General features: G+C 31.6%; 1 protein-coding gene across 5 annotated transcripts in view; it reads right to left on the bottom strand.

Annotated features, from left to right (window-relative positions):
* The window catches only part of LOC100166947 (cAMP-specific 3',5'-cyclic phosphodiesterase), a 519,645-nt gene that overhangs the window by 186,771 nt on the left and 320,516 nt on the right, over positions 1 to 12,358 (bottom strand). Inside the window, exon 2 of one of the 5 annotated variants that reach the window (XM_029489179.1) lies at positions 7,999 to 9,126. The exons of 2 other annotated variants lie outside the window; for them this stretch is intronic. In XM_029489179.1, coding sequence (XP_029345039.1) covers positions 7,999 to 9,047 — 1,049 coding nt within the window. In that variant the 5' untranslated portion in view covers positions 9,048 to 9,126. Of the gene's footprint in view, positions 1 to 7,998; positions 10,629 to 12,358 lie in introns of those variants that run through there. 2 more of the 5 variants (XM_029489180.1, XM_029489178.1) reach the window with 2 other exon arrangements.

The following is a 12,358-nucleotide window of genomic DNA, read 5'->3' as shown; positions in this document are numbered from 1 at the left end:
TAAAGAAAATATTTGAAGACTAAAAATATCAAGACGTGATGGTAATATTAATATATTGTATGTGTTGAAATAATTTTCATTTCAAGAAGTTTTTTTTATAAATATAAAGGAATCTCCAAAAGTATATATTATATATCTTCCCTAGGCCCTAACCATAGATACTGGCTAGTACGAAAAAAAAATTATTAAATTATTAAGTACTACTCCCATCGTTAAAAATAGTAAAAAACAATACATTTCACAATTTTAAATCATTTTTTTTTTTTGGCTGTATACGTTGATGGAAAAACATTCATTTTTACGAATCGGAAACGCTAACCAAATTTAGATTGTATCCATCCTTCTGTACGATATTACGTAGTGCACGTATCCCAAGAGTCTGTAGCTAATAGGTAATAGTACGCACACAAACCACAAATTTCACTCAGTTTCCCCTACTGTCCCTAAAGGCACAGACAACATTAACCGATTTCAGTGTTTTAAGAAATGTGAGAGGATGTTTATATCACCGCCTGTACTCTGTAGTACGGCTAAACATTTCTATACATTTTCTTTTTTCCCGTGACAGATCGGTTTTTTAAAGGCTGACCGACTACAGACACAAATAAATCATCGTCAAAATGCGACGTTTTTCAATTTATTTTTTTTTCCCTCGGAAAAAAGTCCTTAACTAACAACGTATCAGATTCGACCCGTCGCGTCGGTTTGAGTACTCTGAAGGGACCGTTTGCAAACTTAGTGCAAACGACAGCTGGACTCTGTGAAACGGGGATGGCATAGAGATTACGGCAATAGACAACATTATTTTTTTCCAGCCATTACAACAATTATTATCAATTTATGCATGTCAGTTTTTATGTGTCCCGAGTGTTTCACATTGATATGTACTCGATTCAATAGTGGCCGGATATTTATTTGTTTATCGGTTCCGGGGGTTTTAAATAATGTCTATAGAAATAAAAAACGTCAATAAGATACGTCTCTTGATTTGGCAATATTGCAGGTTCGTTCGTAAACGCGTAAAATATTTGAAATTTTTAGTTAAGCGGGTATACAAGTACTTTGACTGATAGAATATAAGTACTAGGAATGTTTTCATGTGCAAGATTGGAAATAGAGTCTAACTATGTAGTTCTGTTATCAAATGGAATAATGGCCTCTGTATCGTCCTGATGTTTAATGCAAATGTGTTGTGTCGACGTTTTTGATTTTTTTATGGTAGGTACCGAATTGATCAAAAACGAGTAATTGTCTATATTATATGTAACTATATTTTGGTTTAATATAATAATATGGCGTCATCACGTCAATTTTTAAGATGTAGTAATAATTAAATTGCACAGATGCATGTAAGGTGAACAGTTTATTATAAAACCAGAACAATAGTATTATAAGAAAATGCACGATAGCCCTATAAAGTTGAAATATAAATTAATTTTTCAAAAGAATATTACATCGTAAAAAACGTTTGTAATGTTATATAGACTAAATAGTGAAATTTTAAATTACTTTAATACTGTGACTTGTGTTTTAAATGTGTTACTCGTAAATTTTTCATTGTTAAAATAATTATTGTGTCTATCACTTGGATGTGTAAGAATAAATCACATAACAGCACTCATAGACTTGACATAAATTTACTATATAGAGTTAACTTTTCGAATAAATTTCAGTTGAGTTATGTAAATTTCCCTTTTTTCTTTTGACCACCAACGTCTGCACAATGTGGGTAATTTTTTTTTTTTTTTTTTTTAATTTGTTTAGTTTTGATACTATTGCAGTAACCAGAGTGAAATATTAGACAAGTATCTAGTTTTTCTAAAGACCACTTTAATAGCATTAATCTTGAATGTTTCTATAGAATTAATGGACTTTTATTATAAGACATATTTTTCTAACGAAAATAATACAACTAAAATTGTTTGTTATCTCAAAAAAACCACTATTGTACGCACAAACAAAATTTAAAATAAATACGCATCCAACTTTAAAAACTACCCCGTAAAAATAAACTGCGATGATGATTTTGTTGAATGACAGAAAGTATGTATGGTGCCTTGTTAGTAAAACGAATGAATTCCATGTCTCAACATTCGAAAGAAAAATATACACTCCAAAAGCAGAAAGTAAAATGATATTCTTTCTATACCAAGAAAATGGTATAGTCATGATCGAATACCTCAAGTTCTGTCTTAAGTACATATTTGTTTACTACACATTAAGATAAAATTATATATTGTAGAAAACGTGTTACGTATTACGTACCCTTAATAATATGTATCTTTGAAAAAAAAAACCAAGACGTAACAAAATACATGCAAAACACAAAATGCTCTACACGTCATTTCAATCATAAAAACGGTTTCGTTTTACAACAATTAGTATGTAAAAATGTAATCAAATAACATTTTCATCATCACAAATGAAGGTTCATAAATATTTGTTTTAAATTACTAATATTTTATGGAGAAAATAATAATAATTTTATATGCCTATTTCAACAGAATATTAATTTATTCAAATTTTGATTTGATATTTGTTCAACGTCATTAAAAAGATAATAGTTTGACAAAATCTGCATACAACAATATGATATAGAAAAATTATAAATAAATATGCAACATTAGTATACACAATCAGTTGCATTAAATCGTGTGATTTTAGTTTATTATTTTTGGTTTTATGTAAATCATATTGTTTATTTTTAAATATTGAATTATAATGCACACGATGATATGAAGTCATATCAATAATAACATCAATACAAATTAAAAAAACTAAATTATTTATTGCAACTTTGGGAGAGAATAAACCAAGTAAAATATTATATTCGTATTTCCTGACTGCAATAGTTCATTTGTTACATTAAATGTTCCATTTCCCAATAAAATTTAATTAAACGTGTAAACTGACTTAGATAAAATTGTGTTCATCATAATATTATATTATAAAACGACGATATCAGTTATATATAATAATATGATATGATAAAATGCAAAAGTATGTGATTCAAACGGCACAATAATATTATGTTTAGTATACTTTACGTAGTTCAGGAATCTAAAATGTAAATATAAAAGTTAGCTGAGGTAACGGCGTAACCTTTCCCCATACCTACTTTTTTTTATTTAAATTTTTACACAGACAACTTTGGTGAGAATTTTCTACAAAACGTGAACTTAGGTTTACAGAGCTCCGACCGTTCCAGAAAGCTCATAGGAGCGTACGCATTCGTGCACAATAAACCCACGAAAGAGGGTTAGTTGAACAAACTGTGGTTTCCTGTATAGACTCGGGAGTTTGACTTTGGACCCTACAACGCGTACAAGTCAATTATTCAAGTGCAATATATTATAATGTACTATAAGCGTAAAATAATTTTAAATTATTTAAGATTGATCGCGGCATTATTATTATCACTTATTACCACGGTTTAATTTCAGTAAAAAAGTGTTTTTTTCATGATTTTATTTAGGTTTCAGTTACCATCAGTTGAGACTCGTCACTCAGTTTAGTAACAACATTATTCGAATTCGGGATTCAAACAATATACATAATAATATTATATAATGTACCATCGTCTTTTATAGGTTATGTTATACTTAACCATCAAACATTAGAACTATTTGTTGATTTACATTTTTTTCCAATTTGTTTTGTTTTTTTCATTATTCCAATTAACGGTTAAATAAGTATACTAGTATAATTACAACTAGATTTTCATCAAATGTACCTATATCAAAATTAATATTTTATATAAAGGTTGAACATTTTTTTTTTTATATTATTATAATATTATGTTTTCAATCATTAATCTCTTATCTCAAGAGTAATATTTTCGGACACCTGTGACCTCCAAAACCAAAGACCATTTTTATCCGACCAAACCGATAATGAAAATAAAATCGAAATCGCTAATCTCCTACACAATTGTAGTCGGCCCCACTCGTGTAATAACTAATATCTGTTTCGTTCCATATTTCATTACCTATAATAATGTACGGGATTTATCTAATTTTATTGTCTGTCCATCGTGTACCTGTTTTTGAAACTATATGCATCGAAACGTGATGTGCAAGCTCGTGCAAACCATTCGTAGAATGTGATAATTGTAAAAGAAATTAAAATTGAAAATATAGAGGTGATATAACCTTTGGGTTACGGTTTTATTAACAATTATGTCATTTACACTCACTTGCCTATGAAAAATCAATAAGTCGTCGGTATACTATTATTTCCATATCAAACTCTGTCGAATACAATACGAAATCAAATTAACACTAAACAAAATTTCTGCCCGTTTCGCTCAAAACTCAACTGTTTTACTCCACTGTTTTAATTGTCTTGTTCAGTTTTAATTATATTGACTGTAATGAGTATAGGTATATTTATTTTTGTAATCGTTGAGCTGTATCGTTACGCAGCGGAGTGACCTCTAATTAAAAATAATAATTAACGATCTTGTGAAAATAAACATAGTTCTTAAAGTTTAAGGATGTTGGTATTAGGTTGTAATAATATATAATTATCTAAGGTAGCTTTATTTTTCATCAAATATAAAAGACAAATGTCTAAGAGTTCTGTTCAACTATATTATGGTTCTATAATACGTATATATTATATTTTTTTTCAAAGCCCCTTTGTTCGTTATAATTTTTTCTAGGAGACGGAGTGTTCTAAAAGTCTTAAGTAGACTTACCTACTATTTTAAAACGTTATTGTCTACTCGTTAGCTCACTAAGATTATTCAAATAGTTTTTGTGTGTGCAGAATAATAAATAAGAGCAAAAGATAAAATGTACTATCCGTAAATACATACATCAAAGTAGGAATCTATCATTGTTCTTTACAAATAATTTATCCACTGAACATAGGTAAACTAAGGTATAATAAAATAAATTGTAAGTAATGACGATAAAACTATAAACATAGTGTAAATACAGTAGTGTCTATGTGTTTTCAGCAATTTAATCGAGGAAAATCAAATGACTATATATGTTCAATAAATAACATCCAACAATGCTATTTTGCGTTTCATTTTTTACTCTAAGTTGAATCAATTTTAAACGGAAAAATAAGTATACAAACACTCTTGCTTTTTTTTGCAGACAATCGTGTTTCTTACTTTTCCTTTTTTGTTTTTACAATAGAAAATGAAACATAAACAGAATCAGACATTATTTTCTTCACAACATATTTTATATTATTTTTCTATATTTATTAATTGATTTTAAATTTTTATTGTATAAAGTAGGAGTTATTTTTAAATACCCAAATCAGTCAAATTAAATATTTATTCATTAATGTATTGGATACAGAAGAAAATGTCAATGTGAAACGTGTTATGTTATCGTGTAATTTTAAAAGCTTATTTTATGATAATTAAATTACTTCTAAATAATTAAAAATAAATTACGAATTATAATAACAATAAAAATAATATATATATTTTTTTTTAAAACTGACATACAATCGCACAATTTAAAATAATACAAAAAATTAAAATAAATTGAATTAAAGAAAAAAATTGTATTCATTCAATGGAGCATACTTACCTACCTATAATCGACAAAAAAATTACTGACTGGAACGAATAAATACGCAATGCAACACCATATTATACATAAAATACATTGTAAAAGTTGTAATATGTTTTTTTGTTTAAGAAGTACGGCATGTATCTATATGTATATATGTATGCAAGTAGAGTAAATTCAGTGTTTAGGATAAAAATCGAATTTCAAATAATATAATATGTTAAAACCATTTTTCTGTAATAAATAAAGTTCAAACATGAACAAATCCACCGTAGAATGCATTCTAAAGTAATTTTACGGTTCATTGCATACGAAAAAGTCTTATGAAATAAAATGAATTCATTACATCGTCAATAAAAACGGTCGAGTGCGTAAAATATACTTTTACAAAAACCAAGTATCGCTACTACTTGGTAGAAAGCTATTTAAATCAATTTGTACTTGGATTTTATGAACTGATTAGCTTTTTTATTCGATACCAATTGTCCATTGACCTTAAGTCTTTAACAGGTAACGGTCTCCAAAGTATAGTAATTCAATTTTAGACGAGCTTTTACGATAGTGCGACCTCATAGCAGTTACTGCCGTAGGTATACATTTTAACAGATCCCAGAGTAGTAGAACGATTTAAAAGCCCCCTAGGGAGTTTTAAAACAGAGACACCGTTCTTTATCTTAATAAAATAGCTACTAAGTTACATACCAAGGATAGTTTTATAATACCACGCGGAATACTACGAAATACAAAACAAAAATATTTCTTGATATTTTTTTAAAAACTGAAAATGTAATTGTCAAAATATTTGAGTGTGCAGGTCAAAACTAATTTACCGTAGTGTTCTACTTCTAATAATTTTGGCTCGAATTTTTCGTATTGGCTCCATAACGAGTTTCATTATATAGAAGGAAAACATTTGTATAAGTGAAATTTTCGTATAGAATTTTTTCTATAGTATCTTTTACAGGAGAAAAACCCACACATATGATCTCTAACTTTTAAGCAAGTAAAATATATTTTGGTGTATACCGATATAATTCTGTACAAAAGTTTTATTAAATAAACTAAGCTAAAGGCAAGATTATGGTTGGATGATAATATGCACTCGGGGGAATTCGAATCAGGTTGGGGTAAAATTCGTTATTGTTTCGTGACTTAAAATTATAATTATAATTATTAATGAATATTTGCTTGTTGACATAAGACAGGAGGTACCTATATATTAATTGTTTCGTTTCAGATCTTATCGATGTAGAACAGAAGCACAATAAGAGAAATAAAAAAAATATAAATACTAGGGGGTATCTCTAAAAAGAAAAAATATTTATTTCAATATAATGTGTGCATAATATTATAAACTTTAGTATATTTTCTATGTATATAATAATATACTCTTCAATGAATCAATGGTTAAATTTTAAGTTAAATTCGCATGGAATTTATATTCGTTAGGTACAATATTATTTTCTCTAATATAATCAAAAAAAGAACCATACATTTTTTCCATAAAAAGGTCATCAAACATATTGGGTTCTAGAAAATTGGTGCAGTGGACCGTTTAATAAACAAGGAGGTGCCTACAACCCATGCTTTGATGATACTATTATAATAATATGAAGTGTAAGGTGATTATAGATTTCAATAATAAATATTTATACATTTGTCAGTGTTGAAGTTTATAAATACTTACAATGGAAAATAATTGCTCGTGATAAAAATACATCAGCGAAGGTTTGGCAATAAAGTTAATGAGTTCGGCAGTGTCAGCGAGGCGAACACGAAACAACAAACTCAAAAATGTTGTAGGCGTTGTAAAAATATAGTTTAGCATTTTTAGAAACCCTATTAGCGGTATTAAATTAATTGTTGGTAAATATTTCGCCAATAAACTACAAATTATTCACACGGTACGTATAAAACGTTTTAAACAAAATATTATTGTTGGGTAAAAATAATATTAAACTTTTATGAAATGCTAGTATATAATATATTATTCTATAAGAGGTTTCTAATATAAGAAGATATTAAAATTGATATCCACATCGAATAAAGTGAGTTAAAGAACATATTATACAATAGAAAAGAATTCTATACACACTGTAAATTATTTCCATATAAATATGGAATACAATAATATGTCGTAAATAGAGTCCACGGGAGATGAACGATTAATATTTTTAGAGGGCCACTTAAGAATTTCGGAAAATTCTTCCGAGGCCATCAAACTCCATCGTAGGTAATCGAAGTTTATTCCAAAAATGTAAAAATTAAAAAGGCAAAATAAAAAAAAAACATACGGATATTAACGAAAACCTCATTTCGCGTTCGCTGACGAATTTAATATTAATATTTAAAAATTTAAACATCGCAGCCCGATAAATAGCGTCTACGTGACTTATATTCGGGACAGTGACGCGGTTAGGTCGAATAATAACCAGCGAGTAAAATAACGGCACTTGCTTACTGTGAGAATATGTCCAAGTCGGAACTTCCGGGAAGCACGAGACGGGGCAACACCATGCCGGGCCGATTCTTCTTGCGTGAACGGCAGGTGGACGTGGACGACGCAGCCGCAGCTGGGTGGGACGCGAACGACGTGGACGACGACATGGTGGAGGCTGTGGACGACGTGCAAAAGTGCCAAGCGGTCTCAGTGGACGCCGACGACGAGTAGAAAGGAGTGGACGGCGTGTGCGTGTGTGGTGAAAGGATGGTCAACCGGCGCTCGCATGACGGCAAGGCGAGCGACAGGTGCGACGGCACGGACGTCCGGGTGGACGCGAACATGCCGCGCCGGCGGTCGGCCATCTCAGCGGCGGCCGCCGTGGCCGCAACGTCATCCAGGCCACTGTCCAGAGACTTGCGGTCGTCCGCGGCCATTATGAAACTGCTCCGGTGCAGGTGGTGTGACGTGGACGGCGGTTGGGGCGACGGCAGGCACTCCATAGATCGGCTGGTGCCAGCCACTGCGTGGCCGCTGCCACTTGTGTCCGCCGACAGCCAGCGTCTCCTGTTCTCGCCAGCCGCCGTGATGGCACCGCCCACTCCACCAACGGCCACGCAACCACAATTGTTCATCGTCATCGGCCGACGGGCGGCGCACGGTTCCTGGCAACTGTAACCGCGACGCACTACCGCCGACCGTTTTCGCGGTGACCGGTCAGCATCGGCCGCCACCGACGCCGGACGTCCATCCTCGTCCTCTTCGAGCGTCGGTGCCGCGGTCACCACCTTTTGCCTCTGAAGCGGTCTCCAACCACCACCGCCACCGCCACCGGCCGCCGACACTTCGATCGTCGCAGATGTCGACTTGTACGTGGACGCTGACGACGGTCTGCCGTCTTCGCGTTCCGTCGCCGGCGCCGAGTGCCACTTGACGGCCGACAGTGAAGCCTTACTTCCGCTGTCGTGGCGGGTCTTCTGGTCCTCCACGCTTTTCGAACCGGCCGTTAACAGCGACGGTTTACGGAGGCTGCCGCTCGACTTTGGACTTTGGTCGTTTTTTGATGTCATTTTTGAAGTGACGATGGCCGTTTTTTGTATTTCTTCGCTTATTTCACTCTGCGAACGCGGTAAAGGTTATTCGACGAGCCTAAAATATACAAAAAACCGCCATCGGGAACGGCCAAGATGAAATAAAATTCTTTCGGTACGTCAATTAATTAAATTCCCCGACCCATCCCCCACACACATCCACCCATATTATGTTGGCTTTTTTTTCAAAACACAATTTTGATCCAGAGACTGTGGAGAGGATTACTATTCAGTACATATTAATATAGAAATGCAATAATAACGAAAAATACGTCGTAACGTGAAACAGTGAAGGTCCGCATAGATTATTGCAGCTCACCAATGGGCTTTGAGCGTTTTCGGAGTAATTTTGGCAGTTGTGACGGATGTTTGGGTTGTCCTTCGATAACGAAGCCTAATTCAATTTGTGCACGTGATCGAGAGTGTCAAAGACGAAATAATTTTCTCTCCATACGTTTATTTAGATTCCCCGCTACATCCCATATTATGTAACCTTTACAAAAAAATGTTAGTTTCGGAGACGGTGGCCTGTCAGACAATTTCTATTCGGTCAAAAAAACACGTCGCGAAACTTCAAGATAAAACAATAATGGTATAAAAACAAAATAAAAACAAAAATGAATTATAAAGAAAGGTCATACATCATATTATAACCCAGCACGCTTATTGATATTTTGACGATCCAACCCTGTGTAGAAAAATATAAACCAGGTTTCAAAAGTTAGAATAAATGATGACAGTAACATTATGACACGGCCAGACATCGAAAAGGCAATAACAGTGAAAAATACGTCGAAACGTGAAACAGCAACGGTTTGAGTAGATTTTTCCAGCTCACCAATGGGTTTTGGTCGTTTAACTCACACGTATTGTGTCCCCTTTCAAAAAAAACCTAGTTCTGAGTGTGACCTGTTGAACGATGACTATTGGGTCCAACAATACGTCGAAATATGTGAAGACTGTTGAAGACTATTGAAGCATATATGATATAAAAACAAAAACCAAACAACAAGAACGAAGAATGAAAAAAGTCACTAAAATAATATTATTATATAACGCTGCCCAGTTATCGATATTCTGACGACCCGACCCTGTGTAGAAAAATAATTGTATTATAATATTATACTCAACCACTGGTTTCATCAGTTAAAAGAAACGATGACAGAGATTATGACAATGACAGATATCTGCAGACCCGAACAGCTATAAATGTTTTATAAATTTATATTGCTCGGTTTTTGTTCTTTTGTTCAGTGGTATACGCGCACGGTCAGTGAACAAACAAAAAACTCATTACAATCGCGAATAAATATATTTTAGTTGCATGATACATCTTCCAGAGACGGAGTCTAATGAAAAAATGTGCGCGGGCCCGTTTCCTACTACCTACACATGGCATTCTATCTCTGTCACTTACAAATTTAAGAGTTTATTTACGAAATGTTTCATTTCGTTTGATATAGATGACTTGACTTGACCCATAAATAATTGCATTGTACAAATCAAACACGCAGAATCGAATGAGATAACATTGCTGACCGTTAAATGATATAACATACTGTTACCTATTTTAATTTAGTTATTAATTATTGATTATTTTTTTTTAATAAATTCTTATCATGTATAATCTTATAATTCTTATAATCTATTATTAAAGTGTATTATATTTACTGATGATAATAATTTATGAAACATTATATGTACCCATAAAAAATGCATACATGAATAAATTATTGATGCATAGCATACAATTTTAATAAATACATTTATGTTAATACACTGGTAAAATGTGAGTTTTCGTTGACATTATCATGATAATGATAACTTTGAATTCTGTCAATGATGAAAACCTGATATTTCACTGAAAATTTAGATGTGTGCCAATGTGTCATATTACGAAATTCGAATATCAAATCATTCGTTTCTCATTTATAAACATTTAAAGTGTATACAAAAAGAATACGGTGATACTGTTTTATGCATTATTAGTGCTCCGTCACACCGTGCACTGCGTAGGTATACAACTTACATGTTTACAAATGAGAAACAAATGATAAAAAAAATGTCATTTCGGTGATGCGAAAATTGATTGAGAGACGAGTATCAAAAGAACAAAATGTATTTGTAAGTATAATAATATCTAATAACATATTGTGTCAAGTATTAGAATATGATACAATATGTACTTGTAATGATTTAAAATAGTACGTATATTGTAACTACAAAAAATATTAAAAAATCCTTTTGATTTTGAATAATATTAGGCTTTTTCTTTTTATATATTTTTAGATTCTGAGTGGAACGATGAATGTATTGATTTTACAATGATGTGTGTTTTTTTATTTTTTTTTTTATTTTTTTATTTTTTTTGTGTCTGTGTACACGATAAGTAGTCGAAATAATGCTACGATTTTCAACTTCAGTATCTTGTTCGATCAGAAAGTGAATATCGTTGGTGCATTGGGGAGGTCAAAATTTAAATTTCCCAGTAGTTTTCAAAAGCGCCGGGAAAAACAAAAGAAAAATTAAGGAAAAACGGGAATTTTTACGCAAAATCTGTTTTCGAGAAAATCGATTTTGGTTTTTGGTGTTACTTTAAAAAAAATGACAGTGGATGCATGAAATTTTGACTGAATGTTTACATTTCCATTTTCTATACACGATAAAATTTTCAAAATATTTTTGACTTATTTTGAGCTCTTTACTGACATTGTCAGTTTTCATTTTTTTTTAGTTTTTTTTCTAAAAATATCAATAAAATTTTATTTGTGGATAAAAAAGCTTGAAAATTTAATAGAAGGCTCCTAGTATATTGTTTCAAAGGCAGATGAAAAATATTAAAAATCGTTAGTCACAGTTTTTTTTTATAAGCATTTAAAGTTCAAAAAATGACAAAATATGGAAAAATCACGAAAATTTGCAAATTATTTCGAGTTATAAATTCATAAAAATTTTTCTTTTTAAATCTAAGATATGAAAATGTAATACAAGATTCCTTATAATATTATCTACCTTTATCAAACAAAAAATATCTATAAGAAACTCAAATTAAATTTTTATGGGCGTTTGAAATTCATATTTTTACAACATTTGATATTCACTCGATTTCTTACGTAACAATTTTCTTATTTTGTTGTAATTAAAAAACGACTGACTGTAGAAACTTGAAAATTTCACTGAATGTTAATATTAGCATTTTATATATACGATAAAATTTTTAAAATAATTTGACTCTTTTTGAGCTGTTTACGGACATTGTAAGTTTTCAATTTTTTTAGTTTTTTTTTTCT

The sequence above is a fragment of the Acyrthosiphon pisum genome, chromosome A2, assembly GCF_005508785.2.
Source record: "Acyrthosiphon pisum isolate AL4f chromosome A2, pea_aphid_22Mar2018_4r6ur, whole genome shotgun sequence".
NCBI lineage: Eukaryota > Metazoa > Arthropoda > Insecta > Hemiptera > Aphididae > Acyrthosiphon > Acyrthosiphon pisum.
Note: the sequence above shows the minus strand (reverse complement) of the source record. Positions and strands in the feature narration are given on the sequence as shown.